The following is a 15,926-nucleotide window of genomic DNA, read 5'->3' as shown; positions in this document are numbered from 1 at the left end:
TGATCATTTCCATACAGCTGGGTGGCTGTTGTGGGAGCTTACTTTATCAAAGCAAAACTCAGACTTGCTTAGCCAATTTAGATGTCAATAAAACATTTGTTACTTATTTTTGGTTTTATCATTGGTTGTAATTTATACTTAGAATTGAAAATGTTAACATGTATGACTGAGTTTGTTTTAATTAAATGTATAATTAGGCTAATGAACCTTGTAAAAATGTAGTGGTGCAATCCTTAATATAATCTAAGCAGTTAAATTTCTAATTATACATCCAAACTCATGTACAAAGATGCAGCATTTCAATGGCTTGCTTTCTGTGACTGTAGTCTTTGCTCCACCCCCTTTTGTAAGAAACATTGCTCAGAAGCCAGGAGAAAGGGCTTAAAGAAATATGTGTATGTTTGCAGATATTTATTATAGGAAAATCATTCAGAAGTGAGATTTTTACATAGTGGACATAGTACTTTTCCCCAAAATTTTGAAAAAAAAATAGGAAATAGTAGAAATTGGGCAGGCATGGGGATGTTTCAGATTTAGCAGAAAAAAAATCTGTGTGCTCTAAAAGTATATGTGCCAAGTTGGGTTTACATTAGATTCACACAGGTAAGGGAGGTTGTTTTTATATCCCCAAACCCTACAAACACACCTTCATAAATCTGCCTCTCCATATTAATAAACGCACTGCCTCTTTCCTCCTGTGTCTGTTTGTGCATTTCATCTGGGGAGTTCTTCTGGACTGTAACCCACCCAGAGCTCACCCCACTGTCTCTTTTCTCTCCTCCTCTTCCTATTTTTTGCAGAGTGACTTCTTCTTATGGAAAATGGTTGTCCCTGATAAGGAATTTCAGTACTAACTGCCTAGAGGAAAAACTATTCTCTATCCCAGCATATGGACATGCCAAAATGTCTGGGACTTCGTTAACTTCATTTATGTCTCTAATAAGTGTTACAGGGACCACAATACTATAGGCAGTCAGTTCTTTATTACTCTAGAACAAATACTAGGTGCTGGTTGAATTTGCAAAAAACATACCTAAAATTTATTTTTAATTATACTGTTGGAGATGGCTTTAAATTGAATGTGGGAGGCATGGAGATCTATGTGCTTGCATTCACGTTTTTCAGGAAGATGAAAGTGTTACAACTTCCTGTTGATTTCCCTTCAGAGGGTACTTTTCATTCTCAGGCTCGCTGTTATGTTATCAGTTCAATTCTCTTGTGAAGTTTTTTTTGATAGTTCCTTCCCATTCTTTTTGTAATCATTTTCACCTAGTGAAGCAAATGAGATAATTTTGCAGATTGTACCACTTTACTTTTAAATTAATCCATTCTTTTTTGAGAGAATGATTCTAATAGTGTGGTCAAGTATTTAGAAATCAGCAGGCTACTAACTTCTCCTTAATTCAGTCTGTTCCGTTGATTCCCTGATCACTTGCTGTGTTACTTAGGATAAAATTCTTCCTCCCTGCCCTCCCTTCCCCAGTGGGTTTTCTAGTCTCTAGCACTGAGAAAGAAGAGTCTAAGATTTTGCTGCTATTTTAACAACTTTGGATTCTAAAAGCCTCATTTAATAAACTTCTGTTTATGTTCCATATGAATGTGATGGTGTATTTATTTTTGATTTGTATTTTTCACTGCATATTAGGATTACTGATGAATTAGGCCATATATGAGGACTTATTTGGAAAGACAGGCCATTGAATAAATGAAGCATGCCATGCTTTTCTTTCCTTTTTTTTTTTTTTTACTGTGAATTATTATTCTAGAATGATTCCTGGGGGAGGGAGGGAGTAGATTGTAAAAGAAAAATGATTATCTAGATGAATATAAATCCATAGACCTACTCATCTGAGAAATATTGGTGCTACTTGTAAAATTAAATTATGTATTTCCAAGTTGTTTTATTTTAAACTGTGGTAAATACTGAAAGGAGCTATCTGGGGTAAATTTGTAAATTTAAACAAATGATCAGTACTAGTTAACTGCTGAGTAATTTTCATTAAACACAGTCTGTCTCTTGTCTCTCCCTCTCTGTGTATAGGTGTGTATATGTATGTGTGTATATGTATGTGTGTGTGTGTGTATATATGAATATATATGTATCAAAGTATTCTATAGGCTATTTGGAATACATAAAATATTTCAGAATACATAAAAGCGTAATCATTATTCATCACTTTAGATTGCAGAAATTTTGTAACCATACTGAGAAATAGCTCATGATTTCACCAATTTAGAACTAATTACTTAACTGGAGTGACTCTTGGAAAGGCATACTTTTACTGCACACCAAATGCATGCACCCTGCAAAGTGCTCTTGGTCTGTAGAGATAGCCTTTAGCAACAAGTGTGGTGCCTCATGTATGATTGTGTTGTGATTGTGGGTGGCTGAATCATTTTTTCCTTTAAGCTGTTCTTTTATATGGTTGCTTTGAGGGTGAAATGGCCAAATGTCTTCTAGTTCTCATGCTGTCAAGAACTGTGATTTAATTTGATGTCTCAAATTATTTTGTCTCATTCAACAGAATCATGGATATATCTTAATTAATTGATTCCTTTCTTAGAGCACTTAGTCAATTGCACATAGAAACACACACAACAGGGAAGTGTTAGGAGACAGATCATGGGCACAGATGACATTTTAACAGTAACTTAATAATTATTGGTGTGTGTTGTGGGATCTCTTTCTTCCAAATAGGACTCAGACCATTAGGTTGCTCATACTTTGTTCTTCCCTTTGAGCTGAGGGGATTTTTATATTTGTTTAATTCCAATATATGGTAGTGAGTAACCAAACATTACCTATGTAATAATGTTTTTATCAGTCACTAAGACTTTTAGACTCTTAGACTAGTAGGTACTAATCCTCAAATGGTGAAATTAAAAAAGGCAATTTAAATGTTACCTCCTCTGATGACCTTTGCCAGTTGGTGGACTTGACCTTAGAATAAAACATGCTGTACTATACTTAACAATAAACATTAAAATGAAGTAAAAGAATGACTCTGTAAATATTCATGAGGGAAACAAGTTGAAGTTACAAAATAACCAGTGAAAAAGGACCTTTTGCTTTCAAGTTTATTTCAGTTCAATCATAATTTGGTGTAAATGACATCTTCATGAAGAAAAGGATCTGAATCTAAATTTCTTTTGGCTCATTTTCTTTTTTGCAGAAAGTTTCTTAGAAATGTGAGACTTGTTTGCCTGAGCTAAACTCTTGTGGTTTTCATTTGTCAAGACCTTGCTACTATTTAGGTGCTTGAGCCTGCGTTGCTGAATCCCATCTTCTCCATCTTGCAGGAGCTTACAATGCACTAGTAGAGATAAGATGTGTATATAAGTAACAATTACAGAGAATTACAGAGATAAATGGCCATAGGACAGATAAGAATTACTGTAAACGTTTAAAAGAGGAGCTGTCTATATGGGTATCTTTTTCCTGGAAAGCCTATATAGGGCATGGCAAATTGTATTCTGTTGGAAGATATATTATCTATATCTGAGCTATTGGAAATATCAACTTTAATTTTGGCAGGTTTCTAAATTTGAGTATCTATATGGATATTATCTCTAAATATGGGGATTATGAAAGAAAATCTAAGCTTTGGACAGGCCCAAGATAGGTTCATAAAAATTTTTAATATGATCATCATACAGAATTTATGCTAGCCATCAAGTCAGTCACAGCACCAGAACTAGGTAAAGATTCCTGTTCTTTGTACTGTGGTCAGATAATGTTGGCCACTTGTCAGGGTATCTAGAATATTCTTTCTGTCAGTCAAGATATTAGTACTCTAGACCAAGTACCCTACTAATTTTTGCTTTTTTATCTCCTTATTGGTCTCTAACAGTTCATTCAGGCTTTTCTTTCAACCTGCAGTTTTAGCACACATTGATGAGGTTTGAACCATTGACATTTGAACCTGTCACTCGCTTTCTCTTATTTGTCTCTAAATGGGAATAATGGCAACGAATTTTTCACTTTTGGGAGACCTAACAAGTTTTGAAATTTGAGACGCTTAGGCACCATCAAATTCAGACGCCAAGAATCAAAACTTTCCTCTTTTTCTTTGCAAATGTACAATGCGCTGAGGTTAACCTTTCTTTGATCACCTGCGCGTGCACGGTGGACCAGCCGGCTTAAAACAGAAAACTGCCAGAGCTATCCACAAGTGCACGCTCTTCTATGCTCCACACTGCGATATCTAGTGAACCATCAGGCAAGCTCTGTTTGAAGCATTTCTAAGCATAGAGAGGAGTACATAGTTTGTTTCAGAAACATAATCCTGACAACCAGAAACAATTTATTACATTTATTGAAAGGATCCATTTCTGCACTTCATTTATATGGTTGTGCTTTTTGTGTTGGTGTTATTTTCAAGTGTATTAATAACGATTTAATGTACTCCTTTATCAGGAAGTCTTTGTAAATATAATACCAGCATTAAAGCAGTAGGGCATTTTGCATGGTAGTAGAAATATTACATGTGTAATGATTTGCATTCTTAATGTTCCAGAACCCTGGGGTTATTAGTAAAACGATTGGAGAAAGGTGGTAAAGCTGAACAAGAAAACCTTTTTCACGAAAATGATTGCATTGTCAGGATTAATGATGGCGACCTTCGAAATAGAAGATTTGAACAGTAAGTGTGTGCTGGCTGCACTGCTGTTCTTTCATGCTCGAGGCATGAGAGAGTGTAGTCCATTGAAATGCTTCAAACAACATGTCTCTGTCTTTATACTAGAGAGGAGTATTTTCTGTCATCTAGCTTTTAAAAATTTAATCAAACTACAGGTAATTACTACCATTAGGCTATATTTCAAAATGCCCTCTGACTGACAGAGCGCTTCTTAAAATATTATGGGCCCAATTTATACTTCACAATTTTGCTATTTCCTCACCTTTCAGAAAATTTGCCAGCGTGCTGGGCTTTATTAGATTTTAACTCACGTTCCCGACTTTGTTGCATGTAATGATTCATCTTATAAATAAGCAGAGAAAGCTCCTTTGAACTACAGTGTGGTCCGCCCAATTTTCTTTATCCTGATTTAAGTCATTACTCAATTAAAAAGATAAAAGTTGTCCAGTTCCTCTAAAATAGGACAAGAGTGAGCAGAAATCATAAGGATTTCGTGTGTGAGATCTGAGTCATGAATGAACGTGAGCTGGAGCAGTTGCTCAGGCTGGTCGTGGACTAGCACCAAGACCAAAACTCTTCACATTTTAAGTCACTGAGGCCACACTGGTTTTCTTAAGAATTTTGCATACACTTGTGTTAATTTTGCTGATAATGGATAGTTGACTTCTATAGTTTTCTAAATATATTTATTTCTTCAAAAACTCAAGTGGTTCCATGTAACAAAATGTAATTTTTAAATGTATTGGATAATGTTGTAGAGACAAGATTGTATTTAATTTCTTTTCCTATTGCAATTATAATACCTCTATTGTGCTTAAAACTATGTAATAATTTGTGATTGAGTACCTGGTATTTTATCTGTAGTTATAGATAATTTTCTCATTTTTATTAAGAGAATAAAAAATTTATATTTGGAGAAAACAGCTATGCTTCTATCAGAGCTTGCAAACTTGATTGATAAATGGGATATCAGGATTTTGTTTTTCCGTTTCAACAAAGTCTGGCAGTTCTTGTTGCTTAATTAGTATACTTAATTAAGCTCATAATATCTTCTAGTCTGCCAGTCTTAATTTGCTAATTTTCCATTCTTTCTCAAACCCAGAGCACAACATATGTTTCGCCAAGCCATGCGTACACCCATCATTTGGTTCCATGTGGTTCCTGCAGCAAATAAAGAGCAGTATGAACAACTCTCCCAAAGTGAGAAGAACAATTACTATTCAAGCCACTTCAGTCCGGACAGCCAGTATATGGATAACAGGGGTGTGACTAGTGCCGGACTTCAGGCGCTGCCCAGAGCACCCAGATTGAACCACCCACCCGAGCACATAGACTCGCACCCCCGCCTACTACCTCAGAGCACACACCCCTCCGGAAAACCGTCGTCAGCTCTGGCCCAGGCCCCACAAAATATATTTAGTTCAAATGTAAGCAGTGGTTATAATACGAAAAAAATAGGCAAGAGGCTTAATATCCAGCTGAAGAAAGGTATGACCCACCTTGTTTTGTTTTACGGAGTTTATTTTAAAAATCAAATCAACTAATCCATTATTATAAGAAAGAACGGTTATAATGACTTAAAGTATTGAAAATTGTAGTTTTTATGCTTTTCAGATTCATTTTGCTGTGTCAGAAAGAAAGTGAGGAGTTTAGAAAAAAATAAGGCTTTAAAAACAAGTTTCTGTGAAGAAAGTAGCAGCCACTACTGTGATTAAGATTTTTGGTAACAGAAGGAATTGGTTTCAGGATATAATTAAACCCAAAACAATAGTGAGGACTAGACTGTTTGGATCACCCCACTTGAAGTGCAGACATAGCTCTCAGAGAGGATGTGAGAGCTCCTCCATATGAACCCCATCATTTTGGTAAGGGCAAGTGACTGATTAATTTGAAGCTGTCAGTGGTTCGTGATAGAAAGTAGATTCACCGAGCAGGTGGCTCCTTGTCTGCTACTTAACCAGAATGTTACACTGCTTTCCTTTTTTAAGATGACAAGGGCAATTTAATGGACCTTGCTAATAACTCTTTATTACGTGATGCCTTATGTCAATTTTTTTATGTAAGTATCCCTTCCATAGACTATGCATCCTTGTGTACAGGAAGTGTACTTTTCCATTTTGTTCTTGACTTAGTGTAGGCTGCTAGGCTTGATCTTCTGATTTCCAAACACTGTCCCCTCCAGGCACTGAGTTACACTTTTGCTGTTAATTATCCATTTTAGCTGAGCATTCTGATGTATTTTAATGTCATATCTTTCAAAATGGTGTCATAAAGAGTATTTCTCTTTTTATGAGTTCAGCCAACTCCTACAGTTAGGTGGAAATGAATCCAAGAGAGGTAGAGTGATTTCCTCAAGTCACATGGCTGTTAGCAGAGTCCTCCTAGACCATTTTCCATATCCTGACATTTAAACCATTCTATCCACTTGGAGTAGGGTTTACAAGGTTGTAAAGTCTGAGATTCCTATTTCCTTTCTAATTATATTCTTTCATTGAACTTTATGTGAACCACAAACTCCTTATTTCTGGTTACTGACTTTTAAGCTCCAAATACTTGGTTGACATGATCAGGAATTGACAGCTTTGCTCCATTTTTGAAACATCTTACAAATGCAGAGTAATATCAGCATAAAACCCCTTTTAGCTTTATTCATTCCTAGATGAGAAAAATATCAGAACCTGTCGTCTTCTTTCTCTCCTCAAATGACAGGACCTTGTTTTTAAGCAAAAACATAATCACAAATGGATTATATAAAAACTAAAATTCTGCTTGGGATCTCTCAACAGAGGGAGGAAAAATAGTTTCCTTGGTCATTGTCATAAAGATATTAGTTCATAAATATCTCTGCCCTTTTACACTAACAGACATATTTTTATTTAGATAATTACGTTTTTCACACAATTATATTTAACAACTGATACAATATGAACTTTTAAATTAAGTGAAATTTTATTTGCCTTTAATAGAAGCATTCTTTTGAATACAGAAATTAACAGTTTTATTTTTTTTTTAACAGTTTTATTTTAATAGCATTTTAAAAGATATGATTATGTTGACACAGCTAGTTGAGAAAGACTGTTCTCAGTCATCGAGATCAGAAAAATGGGAACAGTGGCTTTCTTTTAATGTTTTTCTGACTTTGAGTATTCTAAATGATAAAGAGTCTCTCATAGCTGTATCTTGATGTTAATTTACGGTGAGAATGTGTGGCAATAAGGCAGAAACCAACTGTGTGTTCTGTCAATACTTTGCAAATATTTTATATGAAAATTAAACTAAGTTTATAATAAATAAGAGTGAAGAATGCTGATCCTTTTTTATTAGTATGAAATACAGATATTTTGATAATAATGAGTATCTGAGAATTGAACAAGCCTTCATTGTAGCTCACAGATAAGATTTTTTACCAATTATGATTGTTGCATTTAGCATTTTTAATGAAGAAGCGATTCAAAAACATAGGGTGTGTCAATGTTAAACTTTAAACTCAGTTCACAGTGAACTGATATGCTTTAAATGACAGTTCTTTCATAAACTGAGATCAGTTCTATGTGCTAAAAGGAGGAGCCTTCACTATAATGATTCTTAGGTATAATTTAAGAACCATGTCATATAAACATGACAAAATAGAATGGCCCTTATGTACTTGCTTCCATAATTATGATTTCTTAATATTTATTGCCATTTTGCCATTCTCAAATACCCTGCTGTTTTGTAGAAATTAGCTTTTTAATAAAGTCAAAGGAGAAGGTCTGTAATCTGTTTCAGTCAGTGCAAAATGTTTTGTTGGCTTTGCTAAATGAAAATTGATATCTATTTATCTTTCTTTTAAAGATCACTGACTAAACTTTTAGCTTACAGATTTAGGGGTTATTGCTGATATTTTAATAGTATTGAGGTTCATATAACAGTCTTTGTAGTTCTTACAAATTAATATTGCAAAAAGAATAATTTAGAATTCTTTCTTAATAAATGTTATTGCAAGTCATTAGAGCTTCATGAAAGCACAGAGACATAAGGAAAGGTCCCAGCAGAATAATTAGGAAAATTTCATATAGACAAGATGCCATTCAAGTCTTCAGCACAGAAGACTCAAGAAATTAACAATCCAGGCACATTAAGGTGACTTCAGACTTGAAGTAAATGAAGGTTTTGTTTGAATTTGAGAATATATATATGATAAGTTTCGTTACAGGTATAACTACGGAGTGTTTTCTTCATGTCAGCTTTGTTTCTTCTTTCATCCACGTTTTCATTCATAGTTACTTGCCCATATTTATTTACCCACAGATTTGTACTCTTGCTTCTAGTTTTGTACTCAGTGCTGCATTAAATTAATGTATTCTTTCATAGAATTTTCACCTTTACATAGCTCATTTTCCCACATGAGCAAGTATTTGTCCTAGTATCATTTCAACTGAAATGGAACCTAATATTCTAAAAAATAATTTTTAAAAAAGCTCCAGTAGAAATTAATCATTATTAGAAGTGTTATAAAAATTGCGTGATTCCCTAGAAATTTGTTGTAGCCTTTACATTTTTTCTTGGCTCATTTTGACTTGTTGCATGTTGGTTCTGGTAACATATAGCCTCTTTTCTCTACTGTATTGCACTTAGGAATGCTTGTCAAGAAAGCTGCTGAAGAACCTAGAATTGAAATTATACAGACCACCACAGTTATCTGTAAATGCCTTATTAATTTCAATACCTTTAAGCATAGTGTGATGATGGTGCTTAGACTTGATAACAGTGATCTGAGATGGGGTGTTCCCTGGGTAATTTGCCTTTGTTTTTTTGAATTTTATTTATTGATTGAGAAAGATACATGGTAAGATTTAGGTGAATAGAAGAGAACTAGACAAATATAATATGGTTCATCCTGTCAGTAAATAGTTTTAATTATAGTTTTGGGAAGTTCTGTTATCTAGAATAATTTCTCTTTTCACTATTTCTTTTTGGTCTTCCTGATCATTTTCTCTTTCCTTCTCCTCCTCCTACACTTTAAATCTGGATACCATTATTACACAATATTAATTGATATTTGAGATACTGTGGGTTTTAACAGAATTTTTTTCTCACATGGTGAAATTACATTTATTTCACATCAAAATTTCAACCAATTTAAAAACTTTTAGCAGTCATACTTGTATATTACCTTTCATCTGTCTTGTACTAGAGTCCCGTTTCTTTTTAGATTAAAGAATTTTTATATGTAAGCCACTTAAACCTTCCATAATTTAGTCTATTTTGAAAAAGCTATTCAAACTTTTAAATATTAAAAGCACTATAGGCCCCTGTGAAAGTTACAAAATGTCAAGCTGAGGTAGAGAAGAACAAATCCTTTACACCTGTGAAATTCAAGGTATCTCATTTTATTTACTTTTTTTTGTTGTCGTCAAATTTTTAGGTACAGAAGGCTTGGGATTCAGCATCACTTCCCGAGATGTAACAATAGGTGGCTCAGCTCCAATTTATGTGAAAAACATCCTCCCAAGAGGGGCTGCCATTCAGGATGGCCGACTTAAGGCAGGAGATAGACTTATAGAGGTGAGTGACTTCTCTATGTCAGAAGTTCCATAATTCTTAAAAAGTTCTGTTTTCAGGGCTCAATTCTTTTTCACATCTTCATTAATATTAAATTATTTATTTTAGCAGAAATATGCATCATAAAACTATATTTATGCTTTACTTCTACTTGTTTCCATGTTCTTTGATGAGAAATATCTTTTCATTGAATGTACTCATAAATTTTTAGTTACTCAGACATTCGGTTTATGAGATAACATAACATTTGTCATTATGTAAGTACAATATCTGTTAGGTTATATTTCTAGATGGCTCTAAATTTATGTCTGGCAATATAGAAATGATATCTACTTTGTAATCAGAAGAGACAAATGAAGTAAATGAAAATAGTGTATCTTGATGAGAGGAAGTTTTGAAATGGCAGCATGGAGAATGAACTGAGACATAAAAATCAAATGTCAGAAAAAAAATAGTTCTTCAAAATTTCCTTTCTGCACCACATGAGTTTTGGTTCATTGGTCTTTCAGGCCATCTTAGGCATACATAAACATACAGAGAAATTTCTGTGTGTGTGATTGCTGATATGTATACATATATATATATGAAAGATTGAGAAAAATATTAATTTTCCCTAGTGTTTTTTTCAGAAACCGTAGTCTGTATTCTTAGCAGCAGATGCCCCTTTCCTAATTATTAACTAGAATTAAACACTAATGTTAAAGTACTTTTTTATGGCATTACCCTTTCTTCATTACTTTTAGCTTCATATGTAGTTATGAAGCCTCCAGATCAAGGTCTCTTAAAGATTTCTTGAAAAGTAATGGAGCAGAGGATTGATTGCCTTCCAGATTTTCCCATGGCTGTGTATTGGGCCTCGATTTCTTAGATCTTACACCTTTTCTTTGTGTTTTGTTCTTGTGACACCATTTTTAAAAGGGGAATTGATAGAGGCTAAATAAAAGGAAAGGTTTGAGTATAAATTATATTTAGAGTTTTGTTTCCAGAAAGGGCCACTTGTCCTTGGGGTCTAAGTTAAGTAGTATTTGTTCAAGTTTGTGGTTGTAGCTTGTTTTATGTAGTAGGAGGCTCAGCTGAGTCTTGATTTTAGTCATCTTTGCCTCAGAGTCCAAAAAATGTCTGTCCTTCTCTCTCTCAGGCACCAGCCTCATCTTTTTTCAAGAATCTCTTTGCTCCCATAATTGCTTTACTTTCCACACATCACAAAGGCTTTTGTTTCTCTTAGCAGTGGGAAAGACCTGCAACCTGTGTTTCTTCAGAGTTAGGCTTTATGTTCTGTAGCTATCAGCTTTCTCTGAAACTACATTTTCACATTTTTTGGAAAGATTTTATTTATTTGAGAGAGAGAGAAAGAGAATGAGGAGGGGGGAGGGGCAGAGGGGGAGGGAGCAAATTCTCCACTGAGCAGGGACCCCAATATGGACAGTTTTGTGGGCAGTTTTTCTTAGCATCTGGATATTTAAAAAACAAATATGTATCAAGTTACTAATTTTTTTTGTTATCTAGAAAGTTTTTCTTTTTTTGGATCTGTTGCATAGATAATTGCAATAGATAATTGCATTATCTGTTTCATGCAATCACTTATAGTGGTGCATTGAATTGTACAAGATACTTTTTAGTAGGGAGTGAAAGGTTCCCAGATGTATTTTAACTATAGGGTAATATTGATATTATAACTTAAATAATATACTTTATTGCCATGGACAAAATGTTATTTTTCTCTAAAGTGAATGCTATAGAATAGTTTTTAACTTTTCATTCATTTCTTTTAAATATATGATGCTTTCTGATAATATTTTTATACCTTAAAGGTAAAAATGGTGAGATTCTCCAGGAATTGGTTATTTCAAATCTCTCTCTTTTTCATCATCATCATCTTCTTTTTTTTTTGTAAGATTCTCTTAAAATGTTGAAAAGTACTGAGATATTGTTACCTCAGAATATTGCTGCCCTTCCGTAAATATTATGATTATCTTGTGTTCTTCTTTAATATTTACCTTTTAAGGATAAAAAGTTATCTTTATGATTTTCAATAAAATTTCATTGAAAGTTTTACCAAAATATTTTTAGTGTGCCTTTATTACCCCCTTTAACAGCAACACCTTTTAATTTTGATATAAAATAATCTATGATACACAAAGCCATCAAGATATCTTAGTCCAAAGCCAGTAAGTTTTGTGTTACAATGATAATTTGAATATGTTTATTACTTGTTACTTTTTAGTGCTCTGGTGGCTCTGGCTTTGGCTTATTAATTAGAGAGCTAAAAGATTTACTACTTCCTGTTTCACTTCTAGATACTTGGTCTATGTTTCCTTATTAGCTACAGCAGCCTGGTGATTACCAGATTATGACAGAATTTACCATGAAATGAATTGTGCTCCATAGTAGACTTGATAGATTCTAGGGTGTATGTCTTTTCTTCTGTTATATGTTTGCACAGCATTGCAACTGAAAACGTTTCATTTGTTTTAGGTAAATGGAGTAGATTTAGCAGGCAAATCCCAAGAGGAAGTTGTTTCCCTGTTGAGAAGCACCAAGATGGAAGGGACCGTGAGCCTTCTGGTCTTTCGCCAAGAAGATGCCTTCCACCCAAGGGAACTGGTGTGTAAATTTAGAGCAGATGAAAGATTTGTGATGCACATGAGCCAGGGATCTGGGCTAGCCACCTGATGGCCAGTGTGTATCAAGACATTTTCCAAGTAGTAGTTTTTGTATCTTTCAGCCTTAACTTAATATAAGCATTCTTTTCTTATATTCCATCCATTTTGAAAATAGATATCCACAATGTGGAGTGTAGGGGTATTTAAAAATCAAATTGCAAGAGTATTTTCTAGGACAGCAAATGTTTATTAGTGAACACTTTCAGATGGAGTGATTGAATACAGAGACGTTGATTATTTCATAACTGTCACTTCAAAGGCTGTTATTGAAAGCTTGCCATCGTCTCCACTACATATGACAAATGTTCATATTTCAGATTTTCATAGTGCATCTAGCTAAGCCAAGTAAAGCTTCTTGCTTCCTGTTGTATGAAAGAGAGTACCTTAATTAAAGTATTAGTATTGAAAGTAAGGAGACCTGAGTGGTAATAAGCCCCATCGCCATTAATTACTAATATTGGCATTATTTGGAATAACATAAATGAAATGAAAAGGCATTTGTTGGCAATTTATTTCATGTTTTATATGTGTATCAATATGTCTAAATATAAGAAGTATTTACATAGTATTGGTGTGAATGAAATATGTATAGTAAGTTGACATAGCTTGAATGTTTTTCAGCAAAAAGTGCCAGGTTTCATTTGTTATGTAACAACATAATTGGAGGAATCACTTTTATCTTTTTATGTGGTAAGAAAATTGTTTTATTTCCGGTACAAGTGGTATTTTAAATATTTCAAAACAGATTTTGGCTTGGCCATTTTTGAGCATTTGTCATCTCTTTCCATCCGTTTTTAGCTTTAAACAGCAATTAATTTGTATATATTGAAGTGGCAAGGTTTTAGGGGCACAGTTCCAGAATTTGTCAAATAGCCCTGAATCTCTCAGGCTGATATTTCAAGTGTGAATGTGTCCTGGTTAATAAAATTTGACTTTTGTTATAAGCCAGATATATTTCCATGCGGGAATACCCCATGCCTTGGTGACACAAATTTACTGTGATTTCATGGAATTTCTGATTGTGATAGGGCTGAAAGCTGAACACTTGTGTTTTAAGTAGATTTTGAAAATTATAAAATTGTCTTTATTTCTGTTTTAAAATGTTGAATGCATTATTTCCCAATTTAAATTCAGTTTTCCATTTTCCCCCCACTGTTATCCAATTTTATGCTTAAAAGGCCACCTGATCCTAAATCTGGAGATGTCTCTATTAAATTGTAAATGAGCCCTTAAAAAAAATAATACTAAGCTTTAGATGTGATTTGATGAAGCTTTAATTCTTCGTCAGTATATCTTAGCCTGGGTAATAGTTAGCATTATCAGATTGCCAAAACTGAAACACTGCTCTTCAGCCTTCTTAGACTTAGTGCCAACATAGAGCCAGCTTAAGGTTATTCAGGTTCTTCTTGTCCAATTTTGATCTTCCAGGCTTCTGTTTTTCCCTTCTGCTGCCTTTTTTTTTTTCTTGGTTATTTAATTTATTGCTTGTGAGCTTTTCATTAAGGAGTGAGCCAGTAGGCCGTCAGTCTATTATTCATGTTGCAGCTGCTTTTTAGGATTTCAAAGAACAAAATTCTGAAAACTTAAAGGGGGGGTGCATTTAAAATGATCTCTGAATCTAATTAACAGAACTCTTCTCCTCTCTTTGGGTGTCTGTGTTTAAATTCTGTGTCTAAAACAAAATACTGTTATCAATATGTGCCTTTTTTTATGTCAGCCCTCTAAATATCTATATAATTAAAGCAACTCTATAATATGTGAAAAAATCACATATGTAACTTGTGTAGTATTTTAAAGTATAGTACTTGTGGTTTAGATTGTGGCTCAAATTGTTATTATCTGGCATAGCTATTGAATTATAATATACCTTATAACTTAGATGTAGTTGGGAAAATTAAAAAAAAAAAAAAGATTTAGAAATAGTGCCACATATAGAGAGCCAGTCTAGTGAGATTTACTTTCCTCCAAATAATAAATTCATGATATACTGTGAGTGAGCAAGTAAAAATTTACATCTAGAAAAATTTCTTAAAACACACACCCACACACACAGAAGATAATATAACCACATCAGTGAAAGTTTGGAAGATTGAGTAATACATCAGCCATAACATAACTACCGTCTATATATTTTGTGGATTTTAAAGACCAACAAAATTTCCTTTAAAGTCAAGCTTTGTGTCCCTGTGTGTTGAAGATGGCTTTGGTCAGTCTGTATTTATATTTTTCTTCAATTCTTCTAGAATGCAGAGCCAAGCCAGATGCAGATTCCAAAAGAAACGGTAAGAGCTTTGTCTTTTGCAGGGTACAGAGATGTTGGAAAGATAAATGGAACTAACTTCTGACTAATTAAATATGAAGTTACTTGTCCTCTCCTTTTCTGGCTCATAATAGATACTATGTAGGTTCACTATGTAGGTTCATCTACTATGTAGATCAAAGTGATCTCATTGTAAGCTGACATATTGCTACTACCACAGATGGAGAGTATTTCAGGATTACCTTTAGATAGACAAGGATAGAACAGAGAGAAATGTTAAAGTAGTTTCCTGTTCACCTTCACAGCAAGAGGTACCAAAAGTTGGTAAGTGTAGTAGTTTGGTATAAATATAAAAGACTTTGAGTTGTGAAATGTATTTTAAGTGGCTACAAAGTAAACAATAAAAAAGAAGACTCAATTCAGGCACAGAAAAATAGGGAGGGTAAAAGCACAATAAAAGTGTATTGTAAGGAGGAAAATAAAGTGATATGTCAGTAATTAGGCACAATGTATTAGTTGTCATAATAACTTATAAGTATTTTATAAAAAAATAAGTATTTTATCATATAGCATATTATAATGGGGGAATTTCTCTTAATAAAAGTAACTGCTCACAGCTTAGATTAAAATGCAAACATAGTTGTGTCCTGTTAAAGAGACAAATCCTAATACAGACTAGAAATAAAGCAGTAAGTTGAGTCTCGCAGGCAATGCTAATGGAATGAAAATAAGAATTGCCAAATAAGTGTTTCAGTCTCTGAAAGTATGGTTTTAGTGTGACTGCACAGCATGGGGTGAAAAGAGAGGGTGTTTTATATT

The 15,926-nt window shown here is 33.8% G+C and overlaps 1 protein-coding gene across 16 annotated transcripts in view; it reads left to right on the top strand.

Annotated features, from left to right (window-relative positions):
- The window catches only part of PARD3 (par-3 family cell polarity regulator), a 658,827-nt gene that overhangs the window by 386,609 nt on the left and 256,292 nt on the right, over positions 1-15,926 (top strand). For 10 of the 16 annotated variants that reach the window (XM_041765035.1, XM_041765037.1, XM_041765029.1 and 7 more), the window contains 5 exons: positions 4,518-4,643; positions 5,743-6,128; positions 10,048-10,187; positions 12,660-12,788; positions 15,091-15,129. In XM_041765035.1, coding sequence (XP_041620969.1) covers positions 4,518-4,643; positions 5,743-6,128; positions 10,048-10,187; positions 12,660-12,788; positions 15,091-15,129 — 820 coding nt within the window. The remainder of the gene's footprint in view (positions 1-4,517; positions 4,644-5,742; positions 6,129-10,047; positions 10,188-12,659; positions 12,789-15,090; positions 15,130-15,926) is intronic. The other 6 variants (XM_041765041.1, XM_041765038.1, XM_041765040.1 and 3 more) reach the window with 1 other exon arrangement.

This window comes from Vulpes lagopus, chromosome 8 (genome assembly GCF_018345385.1).
Source record: "Vulpes lagopus strain Blue_001 chromosome 8, ASM1834538v1, whole genome shotgun sequence".
NCBI lineage: Eukaryota > Metazoa > Chordata > Mammalia > Carnivora > Canidae > Vulpes > Vulpes lagopus.
Note: the sequence above shows the minus strand (reverse complement) of the source record. Positions and strands in the feature narration are given on the sequence as shown.